Here is a 26110-nt window from a genome sequence, read left to right as displayed (position 1 = left end):
CGTTGCATGTATCAGTTGATCATCCAAAGCAGTAAGGGCAGGAACCTGGAAGCAGGGGCTAATACAGAGGCCATGGAGCAGTGATGCTTCCTGGCTTGTACCTCATGGTTTGCCAGCCTGCTCGCTTTTTTATAGAACACAAGACCACAGCCCAGGGATAACACTACCTACAATAGGCTGGGCTCTCCCCCATCAATCAGCCATTAAGAAGATTCCTTACAGCTGGATCTTGTGAAGGCATTTTTCTCAATTGAGATTCCCTTCTCTCTTATGACTCTACGGCATAGTGACTGTGGCAAGTTGACATCAAACTAGCCAATATGGAAAGGAAAGAATTTTGGGCATTTTAGTATATTTTCCCTTCTGTAGCTTAGCCCTGGAATGTCCATTTTATTTAGCTATTTTGATTTTGTTTTGGGGTGTGTGTGTGTGTTTTCTTTCAAGATACGGTTTCTCTGCCTTGACTGTTCTAGAACTCAGTAAACCAGGCTCGCCTCCAACCCAAGAGATTTGCCTGCCTTTGTCTCCCATGTGCTGGAATTAAAGGTATGAGACACCGTCCAATTATTTAGACTGTTTAGACAAGTTTTACTCTGTAGTCTAGGCTGGCCTGGAACTCACTGTGTAGCCAGCCTGGCCTTGAGCTCTGAGTATCAGTCTCTTGTGGTTCCATTATAGGCTGGATTGTCAACTTTATGAGAAAATGTATATGGAAAATAATTTCCTTTTTCAAACAGCCATGTGCTCCATAGCGCCACCCAAAATGTGGTCTTGTAGACCTGGAATTTCCCCAAACCTTTTCCAGAGAATATGTGCATTTTCCATTGCATTAACATTTACACCAATGGCGTCAGCAACTGCAGATAAACATTCCCTGCACATGAGCATCGTTCAAAGCATTGGGCTCGGACAGCATTAATGGTCATATAGTTACCACAGAGTGCGTGCATTAAACATTAGAACCAAAACAATCTGTTTTGTTAGTCTTTGCACTTTAATATTCATAGTCTGTTGTCAGTCTATGATGGGTATGATGCATATCCATTCCTGCGTCTACAGCATGTTAGCCAGTGGCAGTGGTGTGCACTGACTCCCCCTCCTCTCAAGGCAAGGGGGATAGAAGCAGGTAGATTGCTAGTGAACACAGAGGTTTCAGAAGGCTAGCCAGAAGTGGTGGGCCAGGCCTTATAATTCTAGCACTCAGGGGGCAGCCTGGGCTGCATAACAACACTCTGTTTCAAAAAATAAATCTCTCAAATGATAGTGAGCAATAAAAGGATGTTCTTTTTTCAGTAGCCTGTATATCATATGGATTAAAGTGGCTTTTGATTTGCCTTCTTTCATCTGAAACCGTTAGAATCCTTAGAATCTAGGAGTTTTTCTTGGTTTGTTCTGGGTTTTGATCCTGGGCATTGAGCCTAGTACTTGAACCAGTAGACTCTCATCTCAGACCTGGGTTTTCTTTTACTGTTAATCTTATACTCTCACCAACATTGAGTGCCCCATTCAGAGACAGTGAGAGCCTCTGTTGGAAGGGCTAACGATGCCAGTGAACTTGAAACAGGAGGTGCCATGGAGAAGTAAAATTAGACTGTTAGAGGGAGAAGATAGTGTTTACAAAAAAAATGCACACTGCAGCCTCATGCTACCCAGGATTTGGGGATAATTTGCTGAAAAATTAGAAAAATCAAGCAACATTTCGGATTTTTTTGTTGCTTATTTACTTTACATCCTGCTCACTGCCCCCTCCCATAATCCTTCCCCTCATGCCCTTGTCTCTGTTTCAGTTCCTGACTCCTGAGTTTTTATTTGAATTCATGCTTTGATTTCTGTCTTAGTTAGGGTTTTACTGCTGTGAACAGACACTATGACCAAGGCAAATATAAAAACAACATTTAAATGGGGCTGGCATACAGGTTCAGAGGTTCAGTTCAGTATCGTCAAGGTGGGAGCATGGCAGCATGCAGGCAGGCACGGTGCAGGCAGAACTGAGAGCTCTACATCTTCATCCCAAGGCTGCTAGTAGAATACTGACTTCCAGGCAGCTAGGATGAGAGTCTTATAACCCACACCCACAGTGACACACCTACTCCAACAGGGCTACACCTTCTAATTGTGCCACTCCCTGCCCTGAGCATATTCAAACCATCATAACATCCTTTGATGATGGATTATAACATGTAAAGAGAAATAAATACTTTCCTTCTGTGATGGTTTGAATATGCTTGACCTAGGAAATTACACTATTAGTAGGTGTGGCCTTGTTGAAGTAGGTGTGGCCTTGTTGGAGGACGTATGTCACTGTAGGGCTGGGCAATGAGACCCTCCTCCTAACTGCCTGAGAGATTCAGTCTTCTCCTGGTTCCCTTTGGGACAAGATGTAGAACTATCAGCTCCTTCTCTAGCACTACGCCTGCCTGCATGCTGCCATGCTTCCTGCCATGGTGATAATGGACTGACCCTCAGAACCAGTAAGCCAGCCCCAGTTAAATGTTGTCCTTGGTCATGGTGTCTCTTTACGGCAATGGAAACCCCAACTATGACACCTCCCCAGGATGCTTTTGGTCATGCTGTTTAATCACAGTGACAGATGCAAACTAGAACAGAAATTGGGCTGTTGCTGACTATCTTGTTTTTTTGGGAAGATTGTGGGAGCCTCTGAAGCTTTGGGCTGGAAAAGGCCATTGAATTCTCAGAACTTAATGAGCTGTTATGAGAACTTGGAAGATAGGAATGTGGAGAGAGGTGCAGGTGACGGGGGTCTGGCTTTTGGAGATTCAGAGCAAAGCAAGTCAGTAAGCCGCTCTCTTCCATGATTCCCAACTCTTCTCTTAAGATGATGATGGCTGTGACTGGGACGCGGCAGCCAAGTAAGCCCTCCTCTCTCCAAGTTGTCTTTGGTTAGTATTTTTTTTTTTTTTTTTTTTTTTTTTTTTTTTGGTTCTTTTTTTCGGAGCTGGGGACCGAACCCAGGGCCTTGTGCTTCCTAGGCAAGCACTCTACCACTGAGCTAAATCCCCAACCCCTTTGGTCAGTATTTTATCACAGCAACAGACAAACAGACTAATGCAGCATCCGTATTGAAAAGGAAGAAGAAAAACTATTTTATTTGCTGATGAAATGATTTTATGCTTAAAAACTCAAAAGAGCTGATTCTGAGTGTGTCTTTCTGCTCCTTGCTGTGAGGGGAATGCATCCTGTGCTGTGGGGTGTGTTTCTCTGCTGCTCGCTGTGAGGGGAACGCATGCCTGTCCTGTGGGTCTGCCTGTCTTTCTGAGAACCTTTCCCTTTGCCTTTGTGTTTAAACTGTATTAAACATCTTTAATGAGGCCTTGCCATGGTGGGGCTCAGGAAGCACAGACAGGTATTCTGTGAGTTCTAGGCTGGCTTGGTGTATATAGTCAGACCCTCTCTCAGACCCCAAACAGAACACCTTGAAAACTTAAATGAAAAAAATTCAAGGAATTGCACAAAACAAATATTAGAACCAAAATGTAAGTTTAACAAGACTAAAGGTTATAAGATCAAAATGGAAGATCTATTGTATATTTGTACATTAGCAGTGACCAATACAGGAATAAAAGTAAGGAAAAGAAGTTTCATTTATAAAGACATCAAAAGGAACAAAATAAGGTTGGGAATATAACTCAATTTGTAAAATATTTTCCAAACATACACAGTGCCCTAGGATTAATCCCTATCAACATAAATCCTAGGTATGGTGGTGGGCTCTACTAATCATAGCACTGGGGAGTTGAGGCAGGAGAATTAGAAGTTCAAAGTTAGCCTCAGCTGTATACTAAGTTCAACATTAGTTGGGCTACGTGAGAACAGTGACATTGGAGGCTTTCCTTCCCAATGCTTAGATGCCAGGGGACAAGGAGAGAGTTAACTCTGATCTCCATATGTGTCCTTCGTAGGCATGCATCCATACTCACACACTCACAGGTCAAATGTCCGTACAACCAAGGTGGAAAGTGAAATAAAACACAAAGGAACCAGCTTAACAAAAGCAGTGAATAACATCTGAAAACTAAGAAATTAAACATCCAGTAATAGGAAAGCGTTCATCCAAGAGTGTGTGCGTGTGTGTGTGTGTGTGTGTGTGTGTGTGTGTGTGTGTGTGCAAGCGCCATGACAGCAGTCCAGTTTGGTGGAGTTGGGTTGGCAACAGCAGTGACACAACCTAGCAGAGAGAGAGCCAGGCCAGGAGGAGATTACAGCTCCAGATATACACACATTACATATAAACATACAAATTTGGGAGTACTTAACTCCATAAAACCAACATTGCTAGAGACTAAGCCATAGATTAACTCCAACATTGTAATTGCAGGTGGTTTTAATACTCTACTTTCCTCAACGGACATGTCTTCCAGCAAACAAAACAAAAACAAAGAAACAAAAACAAAAAACCCAGAAATATCATCGTTAAATAACACCATTGACCCAAAAGTCCTTATAGATGTCCGTAAAATATTCCACTCCACCAATATAGAATACACCTTCTTAGTCTCCATGTAAGTTTCTTTAAAATGGACTCATGATGGTACTCATGATGCTATTTTGCTTTTAAGAGGTGGATCCTGCCTGGTGGAAGTAGGTCTCTAGGGGTAAATGGTCCAATGGAGATGATCCCTGCCCCTGTTCTGGCTGTGGCCTCTACTTCCTGTCCAATACTATGTGAGGCATTTCTGCCACATGCTTGCTGTGAGCTCTGTAATGCCGTCCTTGCTGTGATTGACTTAAACTGATGAAAACATGAGCCAAAATAAACCTTTCATCCATGAAGTGGTTTCTGTTAGGTTATTTTGGTCACAGTGATGCAGAAGTAACTAACACAGAAATTGGCCAGTCAATAACTGTGACTAAACCTGAGCATGTGGTTCACGAGCCTTTGGGGCTGTCTGTTTTTGCTCAGTTGGGTGATTCAGGCTAGAGAAGCTGTAGAATGTTGTAAGAACTTAAGGCCCCTGGTTATTCTCTGTCTCTCTGCTCAGAGTGCTTTAGGCAGGGCACCTCAGAACAGTGGAGATATGGTTGGTGCTGTTTCCAATAAAGACAGCAAGGCCCTTTGGAGGAAATGTCCAGTCCTAACTGCAGCAGGAAAAGTACCTGAGTTAGGAATATCCAGTCCTAAAGGGAAGTTCTTCAAGTTGATTGTGTTTGACACACATACGTAATCTCCAAATCTAGGGAGGATGCTGCTGATATATATGAATTGTATATATATATATATATGCATATATATGATATAAATATGAAATATAATGAATGAAATATATGAAATATAAATATGAAATAAAATGATGGGGGTGGGCTGGTAGGACAGTTTAGAGGGGAGGGTGCTTGCTGTTGCCAATCACTGGAATAGTAGGAGGATCAGGGATTCAGGACTGTCTCAATTATATAGTTAGTTTGAGGCTAACCTGGGCTACATGAGACCCCCCACCTCAAAAAACCAAACGAAACCAAAAATACTCAAAATATTTTAATAAATAAACTTAAAATATATTTAACTCTTGTATATGCTAGAAAAGTACTATACTATTGTGCTATGTCCTCAGCCCCTTTTGATTTTTATTTAATAATTTGTGTGTGTGTGTGTGTGTGTGTGTGTGTGTGTGTGTGTGTTGACATATGTATGTGGGTGCCAGAGCAGGCCTGAGGTATAGGGTCCTCTGGAGCTGGAGTTCCAGGAGGTTGTGAGGTAGGATCCCTCACCAGGACATAGGATTCACTAATTAGGCTAGGCCAGCAGGCCCAGGAATCCTCCGATCTCCCTTCCCCAGCAGTGGGGTTATGAACATGTCCCATCATGCTTCACTTTTTATAGGGGTGTTATGGAGAGACTCAGGTCCTCTGAAGAACAGCAAGTAACCTTAACTGTTGGGCATCTCTTCAGCCTTTATCTATCATTCCTACGTCCGAGTTTCCTTAAAACAGAACAAACAGGGATGACTCAACAGTTAAAGTCACTGACTGCTAAACTTGATCTGAGTTCAATGCCCAGGACTCAGGTACTGGAGGGAGAGAACTTCCTAGCTCTCTCTCTCCCTCCTTCCCTTCTTACCTTATCATCTCCTTCCTTCCCTTCCTCTACTCCCCCCCTGCCCACACACAATAAAACAGAAAGAAAGAAATGAAAACTCAAGTAAAAGAATGATAACTTTTATTATTTAAGGTAATGTGAAAATTAACTCCCTAAGACAGTGATCCTCCACCTTCCTAGTGCTGCAGCCCATTTGGACAGTTCCTCATGTTGTGGGGACCCCCCAAAATTATTTTCAATGCTACTTTATAACTGTAATTTTTTTACTGTTATGAATCATAATTTTGAAGATAGAGGTTTGCCAAGAGGGTTGAAACCTACAGGTTGAAAACCACTGCCCTAAGGCATAAATTCTTACGTAGCATATGATGTTAGCTATTATAAGCATCATTAACAGATGTTGAAGTAATTCTCTATATACAAAAGTTTAAAGCTAATAAATGAAAAAGAAAAAGAAACTATTAAAAATATCTACATCCTGTGGTAGTTGAAGCATTCCTTACTGTCTTCTGTTCCAGAAGTAGGAAATACAGTCTGTAGGAAGAAGCAGTATAAGAAGTTTCTGGAGCCAGATGTGGTGGTACATGTCTTTAATTCAATAAATGGGAGGCAGAGGCAGGTGAATCTCTGGGAGTTTAAGGCCAGTCAGGACTACATAATAGATCTCAAAAAAAAAAAGTATGTGGATAGTAAGATCCTATTTCTCCACTAGTGGACTGACCAAGAGAAAGCGCTAAGACTCTATTCTCAGTATAGAATTTCTAGGGAGTTCAGCTCTTTCCAGTATTAACTTTAGACTGTAAACATTGACCCTTACTGCTTTAGTTTGTTAAAATTGCGTTTATACACACTAACATAATTTTGGAAATTAGATACAACAGCTGTTAAAACTGTCACCATTTTATTCTTAGAGGAATATTCTAAGAAACTGAGAACATGGATCTGTTAGGCATATTGTCTGTGTATAAGTTCAGGCACCTTTGCTTCCCAAAGTTATAATCTGTTAGTGGCCTGATCACACAGTCTGGTCATCAAAGTCATTTGGGGAGCTCAGGCAAGAGGAGCACCAAGTTCAAGGCTCACCTAGTCTACAGAGTAAGCTCAAGGCCAACCTGGGCTGGCCTCAAATTCCTGGGCTCAAGTAATCCTTTTACACTAGTCTCTTAGTATTTGGGAATACAGGGTTCACCACTGCTCCTAGAGAGATTTTGTTGTTTTTAGGAAGACCAGGATATTGCTTTCTCTGCAAGAGGCCAGTGTATCAGGTAGTAACAGAGAGCTGCCTGGTTACTGTTACTATGCAGGTCCAGGCAAGTGGTAGTGGGAATAACTATGCATATACATTAAGATGGAGATATACTTTTTTTTTTTTTTTGAGACAGGGTCTTGTTTATCTCAGACTTGTCTCACACTCACTCCGGAGAGCCAAGACTGTCCTTAAGTTCCTGATCCTTTTGTGTGAGCTGTTATTGCAGTCATGTGCCACTATACCTGATGAGAATGAAATTTGATAATCTCATGCCCTTCCCACATGTCAGCTCTTACAATATTAAGTTGATCCCCTACTACTGTGATGACGTCATTTTCTGGTTAGCATTTTGGCAGGTATCCTATTTTTTCCAAAATGGTAGCAGAGGTAGTTGCCACACATGTTTGTTTCTCGGATACCTCCAAGAAAATATCAGTCAGAGTCAGGCACAGTGGCACTTGCCTGTAATCCTAGCCCTCAGGAGACTGAGGTAGGAGACTTGTGATTTTGAGGCCTTTTGGGATCATTTAGTGTAATACTGTCTCAAACAAATAAACAAAATGTAAAAACACATCTGGATTTTGGTTCATGTGGTTGGTTAAAGCAAAAACCTAAAGAAGCCAATCTTCAATACTAGACAAAGATGGCCTACAATAAATGCAGCTGCTGCGTGAGTTATAGTGTGAGTAACTAAACAAAGTTGATAGGTGGCATACACCTTTAAGCCCAGCATTCGGGAGGCTGAGATGGGTAGACCTCTATGAGTGAATTCAAGGCTAGCCTGCTCTATATATTGAGACCCTGTCTCAAAAACAAACTCACAGGTCAATTAAGAGAATTGAATTACCATCTCTTCTTGATCTATCTCCTTCTGTATGATGGAGATCAAACCCAGGGTCTCTCAACACCCTAGGGAAAGTCCAGATGTCCCGTGTAGGAACTGTGATTTCTACCCTTCTGAGCTTACCCCCCACTTTCCCATTGTAGGGAACTCTCATATGTATTCATGCATCCTGTTTTAGATTGCCCCTTCAGGGTGCAGCTCTACAATAAGGTTCCTGTCCTTGCATAGAAGAGTATGGGCTGGATTTCAGTCTCTACTGCTCACTTTCTGGTGCTGAGGGGTAAGCACAGGTATACAACCTGTGAAAGGGAAGTGAGGGCTCTGTCCTGTCTAGTTACTGCATAAGCTATTAGCATCACGTCAGATTGTAAAAGTGAAGGAGTTTGGTAAAGTCTAATTCCCCATGTAAGAAAGGCACTAATACTATACAGACACTACTTGGCATCAGATGAAAGGATCCCAGAGTTACCAGGACAGATACACAGACCCTGTCCTTTTTGAGGTGATTTCTATGACTCATCAGATTGTGTAGAACTCAATTGCTGACTGCTAATGCAGAGATGGTCACAAACAGCTTGCTTCATTGCCTCCGGTCAACTACCCTTTTCTCTCAGTCTGTTGCATCAGTTGTTTTTTTACTTTTAGACAAGGTCTTCCGAGGCCCCAGTTGGCCTTGAGCTCACCATAGAACAGAGGATGACCTTGAACTTAGGATCCTCCTGCTTCCACCTCTAGTGCTGGAATTGTCAGGATGTGCCACTGCACTGGGCTTTGATGAGCCATCTTCTGGGAGATCGTCATGCTTTTTTTTAAGGACATCCCACCGAGAGACTCTCTGTAATCCAGAGAGACATTCAGAAGGCTGAGAAAGGAGGATCAGGAGTTTAAGCCTAGCTTGGGCTACATAGGCAGTTCCAGCCAGTTTGAACTACATGGTCAAACCCTGTCTAAAAAATAAAGTAAAAAACAAAAAAAGCGGGCTGGAGAGATGGCTCAGCGGTTAAGAGCACCGACTGCTCTTCCAGAGGTCCTGAGTTCAATTCTCAGCAACCACATGGTGGCTTGCAACCATCTGTAATGGGATCCGATGCCCTCTTCTGGTGTATCTGAAGACAGCTACAGTGTACTTATATATAATAAATGAATAAATCTTAAAAAACAAAACAAAACAAAACCCTCAAAAAAGCATTTTTTTTTCCTTTTTCTTTTTTTCAGAGCTGGGGACCGAACCCAGGGCCTTGCGTTTGCTAGGCAAGCACTCAAAAAAAGCATTTTTATTTCAAAACCAACAAAAAATTAAATATGTGGAGAGCTGCTAGCATTGTGTCTAGCACATAATGTATGCTCCATAACTATTAACTGCAAAACCTGGCCAGGTTGGACAGGTACACCATCCCAGTTACTTGGAAGGCCGAGGCAGGAAGACCATAGTGTTAAGAACAGCCTAGGTAAATGTGAATGAGTTCAAGGCCAGCTTGAGCTATCTAGTAAGTCCCTGTCTGGAGAAAAGGCTGTGTTAGATGTCCTTCAACAGATGATTGGATAAAAGAAATATATTACCTGTATAGTTTTAAAGGATGAAATGATATCATTTTCAGGAACATGGGTAGATCTGGAGATTACCACATTAAACCAACAAGAGCAGGGTATAGTGGCACACTCTTGTAACCCCAGAGAGGCTCATGGTTCTCAGTGGACTAGCTTGCACAGAGGAGTAGGGATGATGCTACCTGAAAACAGGTTGGGACTAGATAGAGCCCTGAATTCTAGGGTAAGTGTTTGATCACATCCTATAGACAGAATGATAAGACTTTTCTATGTAACTGTGGAGTAGATAGATGGAGAAAACCCTTAAAGTGACATTAAAGTCACAGCTTCAGCTTTTGGAATGGAAGCTGAAGTTATAAAAGCTAATATAATTAATTCCTCTAAAGCCTGTCCCTTGAGGGTTCTTCTTGGTGTCAATTTTATGACTACAACTTCTTTTTTCTTTGCTGGGGTAGAACTCAGGTCTTACTCATACTAGACAAACACCACTACCCTTGAGCTAATTCCCAGCTCTTGTTTGTTTTAGAGAGGTCTTACTAGATAGCCCAGGCTATCCTTAAATTAAAGATTGTTCTGGTTTAACTTCTTGCTTGAGTTTTGAGATTATAGTACACCTGGTTTGTGAAGCAACTTTTGAACAACATTTCAGATGAAATGTTGAAACATAAAAGAGTTTTAGCCAGGGGGTGCTGGCACACACCTTTTTTTTTTTTTTTTTTTTTTTTTGGTTCTTTTTTTCGGAGCTGGGGACCGAACCCAGGGCCTTGCGCTTCCTAGGTAAGCGCTCTACCACTGAGCTAAATCCCCAGCCCCTGGCACACACCTTTAATCCCAGCATTTGGGAAGCAGAGGCAAGTGGATTTGAGTTTGAGGGTAACCTGGTCTCAAACAGAGTGAGTACCAGGATAGCCAAAGGCTACTCAGAGAAACTGTCTTAAAGAAAGAGCTAGGGAGTGAACATGGGTTTTGGTTTGGTAGGTAAACACCTCATTACTGAGCTTGACCCAGCCTCTCAAATAATTAAAAGCTGTGCAGAATTTACTTCCCTGAAGTCTTGTGAAGGAACACGTAGTCTTGGCTTGGCTTAGTCGTGAATACTTGGAAACAGAGGTGGGAAGATTGCTACAGATTAGAAGCTAGTGTGGTATGCATAGTTAATTCTAATCCAGCCAGTGGCTATTATGTAGAGAGACTCTATCTCAAAAATTAGTGTGTAATTGGGAACTTTATCAAGGCAGCTTAGTTGGTTGAGGCATGTGCCACCAAGTTTGTTGAACTTGAGTTTGGTCCTGGGAAAGAGAACAAACTCTTTTAAGTTGCCCTCCGAGCACAGTGGTTTTTATTGCAGTGCTAGGAATTGAACATGGAGTCTTGTTAGACAGGTACCTCTTTACTGAACTATATACCCAGCCTCTGGAATAATTAAAATCATGAATTGGGCAGGATTTATTTCAATCCTCCTGCATTTGCCTCCCAAGTGGTCGGCTTATAAACATGTGCCTGTTTTTTGTTTTGAAACAAGGCCGTTAGTAGCCTAGGGTGGCTTGCAACTCACTGGGTAGGTCAGAATGATGTTGATTTCCTAATCCTTTTGCCTCTACCTCCTGACTTGGGATTGCAGGCTTGTGCTACTATGCCTGGATGTGTTAGTCTGATTTTATAAAAAAATGTAGTGTGTGTATGACTGTAGATGAGTGTGACAGAAAAGGACACAAAGGACAGAAAAGAGTGTCAGATCCCCTGGAGCTGGAGTTACAGTGATCGTGAGCCTGCAGATATGTCAAGAACATAAATCCAGGTCCTCTTGAAGATCAATGTGAACTCTTAACCTCTGGGCCATTTCTCCAGCCTATTTGTCTGGTTTCTGAGACAATGTCACACCTGTAGTGGGCAGGACTAGCAATCCTCCTGTCTCAGTGTCCCAAGTGCTGGGCTTACAGGACCGAGCCATTGTACCTGGCCTTAATGATATATATTCTAAAATAACTGTGCGGTTTTATAGTCTCTACACACTCCACAGTTATTGTAACTCAGTTACTGGGATGAAAGTAAGACAATGAAAAAAACAGGCTGCGGAGAGTTAAGGGCAACTGCTCTGTTGCAGAGGCCCAGGGTTCAGGTCCCAGCATCCATATTGGGCAGCCCACAGCCATTTGTAACTCCGGTTCCAGAAGATCTAGTGCCCTCTTCTGGCATCCTCAGGTACCAGGCACTCAGGGAAACACTCATACATAAAAAAAGTTTAAAAAGTTAAGTGTGGTGGCCTTTGCCTGTAACCTAAGCACTTTAGAGAGAAAAGCAAGACTATCAGGAATTTAAAGACTTAGGGAGCTTGAGGCCAGCCTGAGTTGTGTGAAACTTGTCTCAAGCAAACAAAACAAATGAAGCAAAGAAATTAAAAAAAAACAAAACAAAACAAAACACAGAAAACAGAAAGAGAGAGAGGTGAGGGAGATTCAACTTGCATTGAGTAAAATCTAAAAATATCAATTTTTTAAGAGTAAAAACTTAGATTCTGATGTAAGTTCACACTTAATACTTTATTTTTTACATTTATTTATGTGTGTGTAGATCAGAGGAAAAGTTATGATTGCTGGTTCTCTCCTTCCATCAAGTGAGTTTCAGGGATTGAACTTAGGTCATCAGGCTAGGTAGTAAGTGCCTTTATCTGTTAAGTCACCTTCCTGACTCCATGTGAGCACGTAAGGGAGTGCTCTACCATTGAAAGGTACCTTTATCCTCCTCACAAAATTTTAATGAGTAAACTGTTTATGTAAAAATATCTAATCTTTTGAGCAGTTTTGAGACTTAAATAAGTAACACAGGGAATAATAGGAGGGCATGTATAAGGCTCCAGAATGGCACAGGGAACCTATTTAAAAATAAAGATGATTTAGATAGCTCAGTAGGTAAAGTACTCGCAGTTCAAGTGTGAGGGTCTGAGTTCAGACCTGTAGAACTCTTATACAAGCCTGGTTGTATTTGCCTGTGAACAGTGACTTGCATCTGTAATCCCAGTGCTATAGTGTACAATAAGAGGTGGAGACCTCTCCAGAAGCTTGTGGGAGCTAGTCTGCTATATACAGTGGCAAACACAAGAGATTCTTCCTCAAACAAGGTCAGAAATAAGGACCTCCATATGCCATGGCATGTGTATAGCTGCATTCTCATGTGAACACCTCTCTCTCTCTCTCTCTCTCTCTCTCTCTCTCTCTCTCCCCTCATGGAAACCGCCCCCCCCCACACACACACAGAGGGGTTGGGGTAGGAGAGAGGCTGCTCTTCTGGAGGACCTGGCTTTGAGTCTCAGAGCTCACCTGGTGATTCACAACAGTCTGTAACCACAGCTGTTTGTTATGCAGTTCTAGGGGACCTAATGCCCTCTTCTGGCCTCTGGGGTGCACAGATATACATATAGGCAAAACACCTATGCACATAAAATACTAAAATAACAATAGAAAAAAGAAATCCCTGGTATGGTGGTACACAACTTAATCCCAGCTCTGGGTGGCAGAAGCAGATGGATCTCTAAATTCAAGGCCAGACGGGTCTAAAGTAGTGAATTCTAGGCCAGCCCCAGCTGCCTACTGAGAGCCTGCTTAATGTATATATGTGTATACATATACATACATGTATAATTAAAGTGAGTTAATCTTATTTTCCATGTCAGAAGAAAACCTACATTGTTTGGTTAGTATCAGATCAAGGACTATATTATTCTTTGTTCTATATACTAATCCTTCACTATCTTTATATTTATTTATTTTTCTTTTTTTAATTTAATTTTTTATTTACATTTCAAGTGTTATCCCCTTTCCCGATATCCTATCTATAAGTCCCCTATCCCATTCCCCCTTCCCCTTCTTCTATGAGGGTGTTTCCCCACCCATCCACCCACCCCTTCCCTCCTCCCTGCCCTGACATTCCCCTACACTGGGGGGGCTGGTCCAGCCTTGGCAGGACCAAGGGCTTCTCCTCCCATTGGTGCCCAACAAGGCCATCCTCTGCTACATATGCAGCTGGAGCCATGGGTCCCTCCATGTGTACTGTTTGGGTGGTGGTTTAGTCCCTGGGAGCTCTGGTTGGTTGGTACTATTGTTCTTATGGGGTTGCAAACCCCTTTAGCTCCTTCAATCCTTTCTCTAACTCCTCCAGTAGGGACCCCATTCTCAGTTCAATGGTTGGCTGTGAGCATTCGCCTCTGTATGTGTCATGCTTTGGCAGAGCCTCTCAGGAGACAGCTATATCAGGCTCCTGTCAGCATGTACCTCTTGGCATCCCCCATAATGACTGGGTTTGGTGGCTGTACGTATATGGGCTGGATCCAGGTGGGGCAGGCTCTGAATGGCCTTTCCTTCAGTCTCTACTCCAAACTTTGTCTCTGTATCTCCTCCTGTGAATATTTTTGTTCCCCCTTCTAAGAAGGACTGAAGCACCTGCACTCTGGTTGTCCTCCTTGTGGTCTGTAGATTATATCTTGGGTAATTTGAGCTTTTGGGCTAATAACAGCTTATTAGTGAGTGCATACCATGTGTTTTTGTTTTGTTTTGTTTTGTTTTTGTGATCCAGTTACCTCACTCAGGATGACATTTTCTAGCTTCATCCATATGCCTCTGAATTTCATGAAATCATTGTTTTTATAGCTGAGTAGTACTCCATTGTGTAGATGTACCACATTTTCTATATCCATTCCTCTGTTGAAGGGCATCTGGGTTCTTCCCAGCTTTTGGCTTTTTTTAAGTACGGCTGCTATGAACATAGTGGAGCACGTGTCTGTTGTATGTTGGAGCATCTTTTGGGTATATGCCCAGGAGAGGTATAGCTGGGTCCTCAGGTAGTACTATGTCCAATTTTCTGAGGAACCTCCAGACTGGTTTCCACAGGGGTTGTACCAGCTTGTAATCCCACCAACAATATTTATTTATTTTTATTCTTGTTAGCAATAGATTTTATTGTGGAATTTTCATACTAAGTGTGATTATACTTACTTCTAATTTCTCCCTCCTCTCTGTCATATTTATTTACTTTTGGGATTGGATCTTATGTACCTCAGGCAGCCTCAGACTCACTGTGTAGCTGAGGTGGCCCTTTGAGCTCCTGGTCCTTCTGCCTCACCTCTGTGTTGGGACTACACGCATGTCCACCATACCTGCCTATGTGATGTTTCAGAGCCTCTTCTCTGCTGGAAGTATAAAATGGTGCAGCCTTCTGTAAGGCATTTGTCAGCACGTATCGAGACTTTACCTTTCTCCTTCTTAGATAAGTACGCCTTCCTTTAGAAATATGGTTCAAGGAAACAATTGATTTAGAAAATAGTAAAAGCCTATAAATAGATATCCTGCAGCAGGAGAAAGGGTAAACTAGTTATACTAAATCTTGTTATGCTCATTAAACATAGTAGTTTTGAAACACATTTAATAGTAGAGTTTTTCTTCATCTAAATTGAAAAAAAATTCTCTCGGTCTTCATGAGGGAAAACATACCTTTTTCTTTGATTGGTCAACAAGCTCCTGTCCAGCATCTCTACAGTGGCTGGTTTACCAAGAACAGACATGTAAGCAAAACATATGGAATAGTCTCCTCAAAGCACACCTGTGCTACAGGGACTGGGGCAGTTCTGTCTGCATGTCAACATAAGGTGCAGAGAGCAGAAGTGAATAGAAGCAGATTATTCAGAGGTAGGGATATTCCCGGATAAAGGCAGACATGTGGTTCTGAACTGCCAAGGTTGGCATGGCTGGGGAAAAAAAGTAGAATTTTATTGCTTATTCATTCATCAAAAGGATAGAGTTTCATGAAGGCCATACCCTGGAAAACTCACATGTATATGATGATTCAAGATTTACTGTGGAAGCCACATTTGAAAGGACACTGTATGAAGGACATATATATTATATTACTGTAGGTAGTTAACGGACAGGATTATATTGTCTGAAAATAAAGAGGAAGGGATGCAAGCAGAAATTGAGGGGGCAGAATGAATAAGTTTTAGTGACCAATTAGACTCCTTCAGTAGGGAGAAGAGGAAGGACAGAATCCTGTCGAGATTCTTAACACTGAGTGATGAGACTGAGGGTAGGGCCATTAAACAGTATAGGTCAACCGATGCGGTTACACAGCAAGTTCCAGGCAGGTGAACGCACAAGCCACACCCTAACAGAACCTGTTCACTTTTTTAGTGTTGGAGTGAAAACTCACATAGTGGAAGAATATATATAAAAGCTGTCTGTCTGTCTGTCTATCTATTTATCTATTCTAATCAAAGGCTTTTAATCCACGTATATAGAGGATTCTTACAAATCAATAAGGGTAGGGATGAAACTTCAACAACAAAAGAATCCAAGCGGACAAAAGGGACGTGAAAAGATGCTCTGCCTCACTAAGAAGAGAGGGACTACAGATGTGTTCCCTGAAGATGTAGGAATTGGATTATGTCACCTACTTTGTACAGTACCCCTAGATGAATCCACAGAGCTCACCACAGTCCATCTCCCGATGCAGTGTTTTGCTCAACTTTACAACTCCAAACTATTTAACAACTTCTCTGAGGGTCCCTCAGCATTTCATCCCTCTTGCTTTAGCCTCCAAACTGCTGGGACTGTGAGCATAGGCCAGTAGGTCCAGCAGCAAACATATTCTTTCTTTCCCCGCCCCCAGATAGAGTTTCTCTGCATAGCACTGGCTGTCCTCTGTAGACAAGGCTAGCCTTCAACTAAGAGATCTGCCTTCCTCTCCCTTCTGAGTGCTGGGATTCAAGTAGTGCTCCACCACATCCAGCTAAACATATTCTTATTAGTCTACCTTGTTAATTTTATTTATGGTTATCATTTTTATGATTGTTTTAAAGAACTGATGGGCTGGAGGTGTAGCTCAGTGGTTAGAATATGTGTTCAATGTATGTGAGCCATGGAGTCAATCCCTTGTACCCAAACAAGTAAATTTTTGTTTACCTTAATGCTGTGAAGATATTCTACATCTTTTCTATCTTTTTTCATTTGGTAATGGGAATCCATTCCAGGGCCTTGAACATACTAGGGAAACAATGCACCACTGAAATACACCCTCTGTTCTGGATTATGTTTCTAAATGTCTTTAATACTTTAAAAATTAGTATGTATTCATTGCATGATTGCATGAAACAATGGGCTTTATTGTACCATTTTAGTACACATATATACTTTGACATATATATATATATCTCCCCTATTTATTACCCTTTCTTGATCCTTCTGCTCTTTGGCCACTTTTTCTTGGGTCTCCTTCCACATTTTTGCAATATTTTTTTAAATTTATTGTTGTTTAGTTTTCTTTTGTTGTTTTTTGAAACAGTGTCTCATGTAGCCCAAGCTGACTAGGAACTTAATGTGTAGCTAAGGATGACCTTGGACGGTTGGTCCTCTCTGGTCCACCTCCCAGGTGTTGGGAATTACAGGCTTATGGCTATGGTAGACACCTAATGTAATTATCCTTCTAAATGAAGTGTAGTTTATACTAGAATTTTGGCTGTTCTTATAAATATATCCTTTATCTGAAAATCCACCCATTTACTGTTTATATATGGTATTTGTTTATATATGGAACTAGGAATGGTGGTGCATTTCTGTTTTCATACTCAGAAGGCAGCCTGTGTTTACTGTTATTCTGCCAATTCTATTCTTAGCTACCTGAGAAGCTGAGGCAGGAGGACTACTTTAGCCCCCTATGTTTGAGACTAACCTGAACAACATAGTGAGACCCCCATCTAAAAAGAAAGAAAAACCTTGCACACTGTCCATGTTTATTTGTAAGCAGTGTGATGCTAGTAAGTCGAGAGGAAAGCAGCCCAGAAAGGTGTATGAGACCTGGGTGTGCTGTTCCATGCCTGGGAGGCAGAGGTTCAAGGCCAGCCTGGGCTACAGAGACCCTGTCTCAAAAAATGTATTTGACTATTTTGGCTAAATACAAAATGAGATGCTAGGAAGGTGGATCAGTGGGAATGGCATATGCTACACATGTATCTCGAGAAGCCATGTACCTGCTGGGATGGCATGACAGTCTCCCTCTGGTTCTAGAGCTTAGGAGACTGAGATAGATTCTTGGAGTAAGCAGGCTAGTTAGACCAGCAGGATCAACTACCCTAGGTTCAGTGTGAGGCTAGAGATGCCTCAATATAAAGTGGAGAACAATAAAAACAACAACAAAACCAGTGTCAGTTTCTGGTCTTTACATGTGTACTTACACATGCAAACATGAATACCATATGTACACATACCAAACCAATATTTGAAAAGAGAGAGAGCCTTGCTCTCCCTGAGGATCCTTCTATGTTTGCTTGGTATGTATTCTTTGGTATTCTTGCTGAGTTATTTTCTTTTTAGGTCTGAGTGTTCGTTTTAGGGAAAAAAGCAAAGATTAATTACTCACTATTATGTACAGTAAGTTTCCAGTAAGTATGGCTAACACTCACTGTCACTCACCAAGGTTGTCTTCTTCCAGCCTGTGAATTACCAGTAGATGTGAATTACCAATAGATGTGTATTACCAGTAGGTGTGAATTACCAGTAGATGTGAATTGCCAGTAGATGTGAATTACCAGTCGACCTGCAGTTGAGGTTAGTTGGATTAATAAATGTTCAAGTACACTTTCTCAAGCTTGCATCTGAATGATTAAAAAGTAGATAAAAATTTGGGGGTACAGGTAGTAGGCTAGACAATAAAGTCTCTCTTTGTAGTCAAGGCTGGAGTTAGTGTGAACCCTGTGTCAGCCTCTAATGTGTTGGGATAACAGACAGACACCACTACACTTAACTTCTGCCTAAATGATTAGGGTTTCTTCTTAGATAACTGGACAGCGAGCTTGAGGTGTGGTTTAATTGATAGATGCTTGTATAGCATGCATGAAGCCCTGAGTTCATCCCAGCACTGTATAAACTAGATGTGGTAGTGCACTCCCTTAATCCCAGCACATGAGTCGGGGAGGAAAAGGGAGGAAGACCTGAAGTTCAAAGTCAACTTTGGTTATCTGGCAAGTTGCAGGCCAGGCCAAACTTTGTCTCAAAACAAAATCAATCTGCATGATGCCCACCCCTTTGATCTCAGGGACTGAGAGGCAGAGGTAGAGGCAGATGGATCTCTCTGAGATTGAGGCTAGTCTGGTCATAGGAATTATCAGACCAGCCAAGGCTACACAGTTAGACCCTGTCTCAAACCAAACCAAACCAAACTATTCAGTAAAATAACAGCAGCAACAACAACAAACTCAAAAACAAAGTGAAGGAAGAACAAAGAAACAAAATAACTAGAAACAGTGACTACTAAAGATGGGAATTGGTAGTGCCTGACAATACTTTCCTTCTAATTTACAAGTTAGGAAGGGAAATCAAGAAGTGTGACCGTTGTAAATGATGCTTAGTAGTTTCAACTTTAAGTTCAATCAGCACAGACATTAACTGATATTTACTCTGAACCCCATGGATGAACCACATGAAACCAGGCCCCACAGAAATATTATCTTGTGCCTACATGAGCAAACTTAGCTCTTGAACTATTGCTTTCGGGAGCTATACATAATGACAGCTGATGTTAAAAAGTTGCATGATCAGGCCTTGGAAACATTAGGTAAAAATAGGGAAGATTATATACCAAGTTTAATAATAAAAAGAAATGAAAGTTTCTGTGTGGTAGCAACATTTAATTTTTGGGGGTAGAGAGAGGTGGGGCCACATTAGAGTGACCCTAGGTTGTGGCCAAAATAGAAAGACAATAAGCCAAGAGCCTACAGTACTTTGTTCTCTTCAGCAGCCTCCCATCCAAGTACTAACCAGGCCCTGCTGAGATGAAAAGAGATAGGTTGAGGATAGGGTGACATGGCCATAGACTTTTTTTTTTTAAGATTTATTTTATTTATTATATATATAAGTACACTGTAGCTGTCTTCAGATACACCAGAAGGGGGCATCAGATCTCTTTACAGATGGTTGTGAGCCACCATGTGGTTGCTGGGAATTGAACTCATGACCTCTGGAAGAGCAGTCGGGTGCTCTTAACCACTGAGCCATCTCTCCAGCCCGGCCATAGACTTTTTTAAAGACTCTATCTCAATTTGGACTGGACTTGCCTATTAGACTAGGCTGGCCAGCAAGAGAGACCCAGGGACCCACCTGTTCCCACCTCCCCAGCTCTAGGTTTGTAAGGGTGCCATGGTGCTGTGCCTAGTTTTTGGTTTTGTTTTGTTTGTTTTGTTTTTTAACATGGGTTCTTGGGATCTAAGTCAGGTTCTCATACATTCAGGGCAAAGACTTATCTCCTCAGCCCTTTTGTAGTTTGTGTAAAATAACTCTGGCTGTAAGAACTCCTGGGCCTCTGTTGCTTCAGCCTGGGATCCCAGTGCTGGGATTATGAATGTAGGCTTTGCTCTTCCAGCAAAAATTTAAATACAAAGAAAACCTGAACTGGGTGTGGCGGCACAAACCTCTAATTCCAGCACCAGGAAAGCAAAGGCAGGAAGATTGTTCCATTTTGAAGCCTGCTTGATTTACACAGTTCTCAGACAGCCAGGGGTATATACATAGGGAGACCCTGCTCAATCAGTTCTGGTAGATAAGGCATCCAGCATTTGTGATTAAAACCTATTTTTGTCTTCAAGGTCAGTAGCACATTTAGTATTAAGGTATGCTTAAAAATTATGTATTAAAAGTGTTTTCTTTAGACAGGTGTGGCAGTACACATCTATAATCCCAGCTCTTAGGAGGGTGATGCTGGAGGATCCAGGTTAGCCTGATAGGGAAATCTTGTCTGTCTGCTGTGTCACAAAGCAGCAGGGGTGGGGGCTTTAAGTGTTTTCTTTCCCCAGTAGTTCTCCATCTATTCTTTTCCTCCACACCCTGATCTCTCTCTCTCTGGTAGGGTTCCCATTGCTGGCTACCCAGCCATTACCATCATAATACCATTTAAGGTAGCCCTGCTGGATCTATTTATTCTGAGTCCTACAATCTACTTTCTCTTTTAGCTTTGCTTCCTAAATCAAGTTGGCAATCCAGTTTATTTTTCCTTCTTTTATTTCAACAACTCCTGATTTAGGTTGGTTAGGAGGGTTTAATATAATCCGGGCACAAACTCTCCCCCTTGGAATCTGTATTTACGAGGCTTCCTCCTTTCCCGGCTGAACGTGCTGAAGCCCGGCAGAGTACCCTGTGAAGGACTTCAGCCCCCACAGTTCTCTGTGTGCGCATGCCCACTCTTCTTACAGTTGTCAAAGTGCTTTTCCAGAGCGGTCACATAATCAACCCGAAAGAAGAAATAAATACTATTCATTTTTTTTCAATTTTATCGATCTTTAAAAACTGGACACTTAAAGGTAACTGCTGCTATGAATTTACTACTTGAAATTGGGTTATTGCATGTAAAAGCCGGTCTATTGTGTGCGGTGGGGGAGGGGAAACAGGAATCTATTTCTCAGACTTTGCTATATATAAGCAAAAATCCCTCCAAATCAAATTATACAGGCAGTTATTTAAGGATGCTACATATTGACTTTGTAAATTTTACATTAATCACTGACTTGGCTTTTGTTTAAGAGATCATATTTATTAAAAGGTGGGTCTTGACCTTGACCGAGTGAATTTAATACAGAAAGTAAAATTTGTATTATTTTAAAAGACCTTTCTGAAAAAAATGGAGTGTTTTGTTATAACATTTTGAGAATTTAATAGTATAGTATTACTATTAATTAAAGCCATTATAAAATATTCTGAGTCTAGGTTACTTTTTGGCTTGGGGATTTAATGCAGTTTAAGCTAAAGGCATTAACAAAAGAGTTGAATACAAGCAATAAGAATCTCTGGGTGACACTAAAGTTATAATCCGGTACATATTTCAGCCATGATGATAAAGCTATTGTAAAGAAAATTCTAGCTTATCAAAGCACTGAAATTCCAGAAGTACAATGGTCTACTGCAGCACTGTCAGAAGGAAGTAGGAAAATGTCTCTGTGACCACCCTCTTTGGCAGGGATGGAACTTCATGCTGTCTGACTCCAAGGTCCACTCTGCTCTCTGTGCTCTATTTATAACACTAATCAAAGCCATTGTTTTAGATAGAGGGAACTGAGGAAAATAAAAGCAATCCAAAGCAAGCTTTACTGATAGTAGCAGGCAGTCCCTGGTGCATGCTCTATTATACTGGGCTGGGTTTTTTTCTAGGGGAGGGGAAGAGGCAGGGAAGAGAGGAATAGAAAGTACAGTGATTGAGAGAAGGGAAGTGTTTTCCTAAGCTCACTGTGCTCTTCCTATATAAAACTTTGAAATGAAAGATGGTATCTGTTAAGTACTTTAATGATAGCTTTAATAAAACAGAACTGTGAATCCAACTTCTTGTCTGTTATCCTTTGTGTAATAGTTAAGAGCGATACCACCTCCATTTTAAGAGTTGTTATTTTGAATAGTCCAAAGGCAGAACTGTTGTGTGTGTCTGAATGCCCTTTACAAATGTCCCAAGGAAGATGCTTCTCCAGTATATGAGTTAATTAACTATATTAAATATATTAATAACTTTATTGCAATTGTACTGAATCATCATCTAAAAATAATTATATGTTTGGTCATAGCTCCTTTAACATTTCAAAATATTTGTTTGCAACGTCTCAGCCCTGTAATATTCAGATATTTAAAGTAATTAAACATATTCTGAGACAAGCTCATTCAGTGATAACTACATGCATGGAAATCTCTTGGTTTTGAGTGATTACTGTTTTCATCCTTGAGTAAGAAAACAGGTTGTATGACAGAGGTGAATATAGCCCTTCTATGTGAAGTGGAAAATACCATACACTCCTTATATGGCTAAATGAAGCAGTGAGGGTAATGTACTATAATTACAATGTATGAGAATTTGGGACTTTGTACTCCTCTATTTTTAACAGTTGCTAGCATATGGTAATTCAGGGTCGTCAAACCATAGTCTTTCATTGCTAATACTAGTGATAAAAGAATGGATTCTAAATTTGCCTGTCTTGTGACTGAGGCAGCAGCAGGAGGATTCAAAAATGAAAATCTGGCAACCCCAGAATTATCTTGACTGTCTACTTAAATCTCAGATGCATTTTAAAGTCCCGCCCCCTCTCCATCTCACAGACTCCCTCCCCTCCTCCCTCCCCACCTTCCTCCCTCTGACCTCAAATCCAACCAGAAGCATTTCTCCACTCTGCAGAGAATTTCTCAGGCTCCCGTAGAGACCTGAAATGCCAAGAAGCCAGTAAATCACTTGGGTGGCAGAGCTGGAGAGGAGAAAATCGGAGAATAAGTAGAAAACCACAATCCTTAGAGTAATAAGAAGCAAACACTTCTAAACACTTCAGTAGGTTTTCACTTTTTTTTTTTTTTTTTTTTTGAGTCAGGTTTCTTGTAAACCTGGCTGAACTCGAACTGGCTAAGTAGTTAAGGCTGACCTTGAATTTTTGATCCTCCTGCCTCTCCCTCAGAGTACTAGGATTTCAAGCATGCGCCACCACGCCCGGCGATTTTCATCTTTCTAAAAACTGAGGTTTCTTTTATATTAAAACGTCTCCTAACAAAATGGAGTAGCTGCCGCTACCGAGAGGCCAGAGAATGATTGTGCAGCTGAGTTCTTCCAACAAATGCCAAAGATTTTGTCTCTCGAGGTTCGCTGCAGCCAAATGAAACAATCATCCGAGGCAAGAAGGCAGTTTGCTAATCAAGAGGGCTAAGTCGGCTTAAAAAATGTTTTTTAAGTGCTCCAGCTGGGGAAGGGGAAAGAGGGTCGTGTACCAAGTCTTTTTAACCTTGCTGAAGGACGCAGCACTATTTATTGACGTATGCAAATAACTGGGGGAGGGTGGTGCTTGGGAAAAAACAGGAACCAGAATCAGTTTCTCATTGCAGGGTGAACGCTCTGAGTTCCGGTGAAGGGGATAGAGACGTGGCGAAATTGCTGTCTTTCTGTCTTATAAGCACATCTCTCACTAACACAGAAAAGGGACCGAGACGTCAGAAAGGGTGAAGACGCTCTCACAGTATTTTTAGAGACCTTGCTCGAGCCCTCCAACGCGCCCCCTCCCCCCAAAGCCCGACTCGTTCTTCTAAATGCGAGATTATGGATTTGCATTGCAATTGGCTAGTGGCGGTGGCACTGGATTTTCGCAAGTAAAACACCCGCCCGCTTCAGTGAGGGGCATTCATGATCACACTGACAATAACACATCTCTCTTTCTTCCCGTTTCAGCTGCGCAAACCATGCAGGATGATTTACTGATGGACAAAAGCAAAACCCAGCCCCAGTCTCAGCAGCAGCAGCAGCAGCAGCAGCAGCAGCAGCAGCAGCAGCAGCAGCAGCAGCAGCAGCGGCAGCAGCAGCAGCAGCAGCAGCAACAGCTCCAGCCCGAGCCCGGCGCAGCCGAAGCCCCGTCCACGCCCCTCTCCTCAGAGACCCCCAAGCCTGAAGACAGTAGCGCAGTGCCGGCCCTCAGCCCCGCCTCGGCTCCGCCAGCCCCCAACGGCCCCGACAAGATGCAGATGGAGTCGCCGCTCCTGCCGGGCTTGAGTTTCCATCAGCCCCCTCAGCAGCCGCCGCCGCCGCAGGAGCCCGCGGCACCCGGAGCGTCGCTGTCGCCGTCCTTCGGCAGCACCTGGTCAACGGGCACTACGAACGCGGTGGAGGACAGCTTCTTCCAGGGGATCACCCCAGTCAACGGGACCATGCTCTTCCAAAACTTCCCGCACCACGTCAACCCGGTCTTCGGAGGCACCTTCTCGCCGCAGATCGGCCTGGCGCAGACCCAGCACCATCAGCAGCCGCCGCCGCCCGCGCCACAGCCGCCGCAGCCTGCGCAGCCCCCGCAGGCGCAGCCCTCGCAGCAACGCCGCTCTCCCGCCAGCCCCAGCCAGGCGCCCTATGCGCAGAGGAGCGCCGCCGCTTATGGCCACCAGCCCATCATGACCAGCAAGCCGTCTTCATCCTCGGCCGCCGCGGCTGCTGCGGCAGCGGCCGCCGCCTCTTCGGCCTCGTCCAGCTGGAACACGCACCAAAGCGTGAACGCCGCCTGGAGTGCTCCGTCCAACCCGTGGGGTGGCCTGCAGGCGGGCCGAGACCCTCGCCGCGCGGTCGGCGTGGGCGTGGGCGTAGGTGTGGGGGTACCATCCCCGCTTAACCCCATCTCGCCGCTCAAAAAGCCCTTCTCCAGCAATGTGATCGCTCCACCCAAGTTCCCTCGTGCAGCCCCGCTCACCTCCAAGTCTTGGATGGAGGATAACGCTTTCCGGACCGATAATGGTAACAATCTGTTGCCTTTTCAGGTAAAGTCCCTGTGCTCTTTCACACTCCTTCCTCCCTCATGCTTCTCCCTCTTCCTGGTTATTTTAATCGGCCCACCTGCTGTTATTTAGAAGGGACAGCAAATTGCAGCACCCCTAAATCCTCCGGGTTCACCGGGACTATTTCAAACAATCTGGGTAGGGGTGGGGGCGAAGTTGAGGGGACATTGTGACTGCTTGAGGGTGGGAAAAGGCCATTTTTTTTCCAGTTCATTTCCTCCTTCACTGTGCTTGTGCTTTTTATTTTGGCCTTCTTTGACAAATTAAGCCGCAAGTGTATAGTCAGGTGCGGGAGTAGTCCCAGGAGGAGTAGGCAGAGATTCCTATCATTTTAAGTAGCTACACATTTTCAGGTTACGCAATCCTAGGCTCAAGGTGCCTACGGAAAGCCATCCACGCCCAAACCACCCTGGTTTGTTAACAGCCTTTGAGTGGTGCTCTTTCAAATAGTTGCATATGCCCAGCTAAACTAATGTGAACACATGTGTTTATGTCTAAGGTATTGGAATCACTAATCGTCAGCATATTGTCCTGCCAGGAAAATTACCAGTGTGAGATTCCAATGAACACTGCAAACTATAAGGGACTGAAATGGAAAGAGTAGAAATTTTAGGGGAACTATTCCCATGTTACTTAAAAGAAGGATTGAGACTTTTTTTTCCAGCAGAGAGAGACAATAGGACATGACCTTCAGAGCCATATTGCAATGGAGTCAGTCTATTTGCTAACTAGCACTGAAATATTTAAAGCTGCAGTGTCCTTCACCAGTTGGGTTATTTAAGACAATGCAGATCAATTACACCATTTGAAACTGGGTAAAGTGAAAGTCTTGCAACTTTAATGAAAAATGAGTCTTGTGCCTTGGTATTAAATGCCAATGAAAAATCCAGGAAGTGCTCCCGACAAAAAGATTGAATGGACAAAGTGTCCTTGCTTCTGTTGCTTTCTCATGCAGTCTGTAGCCACAGCAGTAGACAGGATCCTGGGTGTTTTGGATGAGAAAGGGGTGCTGAGTGTATGTGCTCATTGGGAGCCTTCGCTGCCTAATAGGCTCTTACCCTGTGCCGCTGAAGTGATGTGTCCATAAGCTTCTAGGCTCTCTTACAAGAGAA

The 26110-nt window shown here is 42.7% G+C and overlaps 1 protein-coding gene across 50 annotated transcripts in view; it reads left to right on the top strand.

The window, feature by feature from the left end:
* Positions 1–26110, top strand: part of Cpeb3 (cytoplasmic polyadenylation element binding protein 3) — a 182007-nt gene that overhangs the window by 6243 nt on the left and 149654 nt on the right. For 25 of the 50 annotated variants that reach the window (XR_015628522.1, XR_015628515.1, XR_015628521.1 and 22 more), the window contains exon 2: positions 23911–24980. Coding sequence is in view for 39 of the 50 variants with exons in the window: in XM_087565015.1 (XP_087421141.1) it covers positions 23922–24980 (1059 nt within the window). In the remaining 11 variants the exon portion in view is untranslated. Of the gene's footprint in view, positions 1–2355; positions 2472–20916; positions 21029–23555; positions 23832–23910; positions 24981–26110 lie in introns of those variants that run through there. The other 25 variants (XR_015628513.1, XR_015628511.1, XR_015628510.1 and 22 more) reach the window with 5 other exon arrangements.

Source organism: Rattus norvegicus, chromosome 1, assembly GCF_021556685.1.
Source record: "Rattus norvegicus strain SHRSP/BbbUtx chromosome 1, alternate assembly SHRSP_T2T, whole genome shotgun sequence".
Lineage (NCBI taxonomy): Eukaryota > Metazoa > Chordata > Mammalia > Rodentia > Muridae > Rattus > Rattus norvegicus.
Note: the sequence above shows the minus strand (reverse complement) of the source record. Positions and strands in the feature narration are given on the sequence as shown.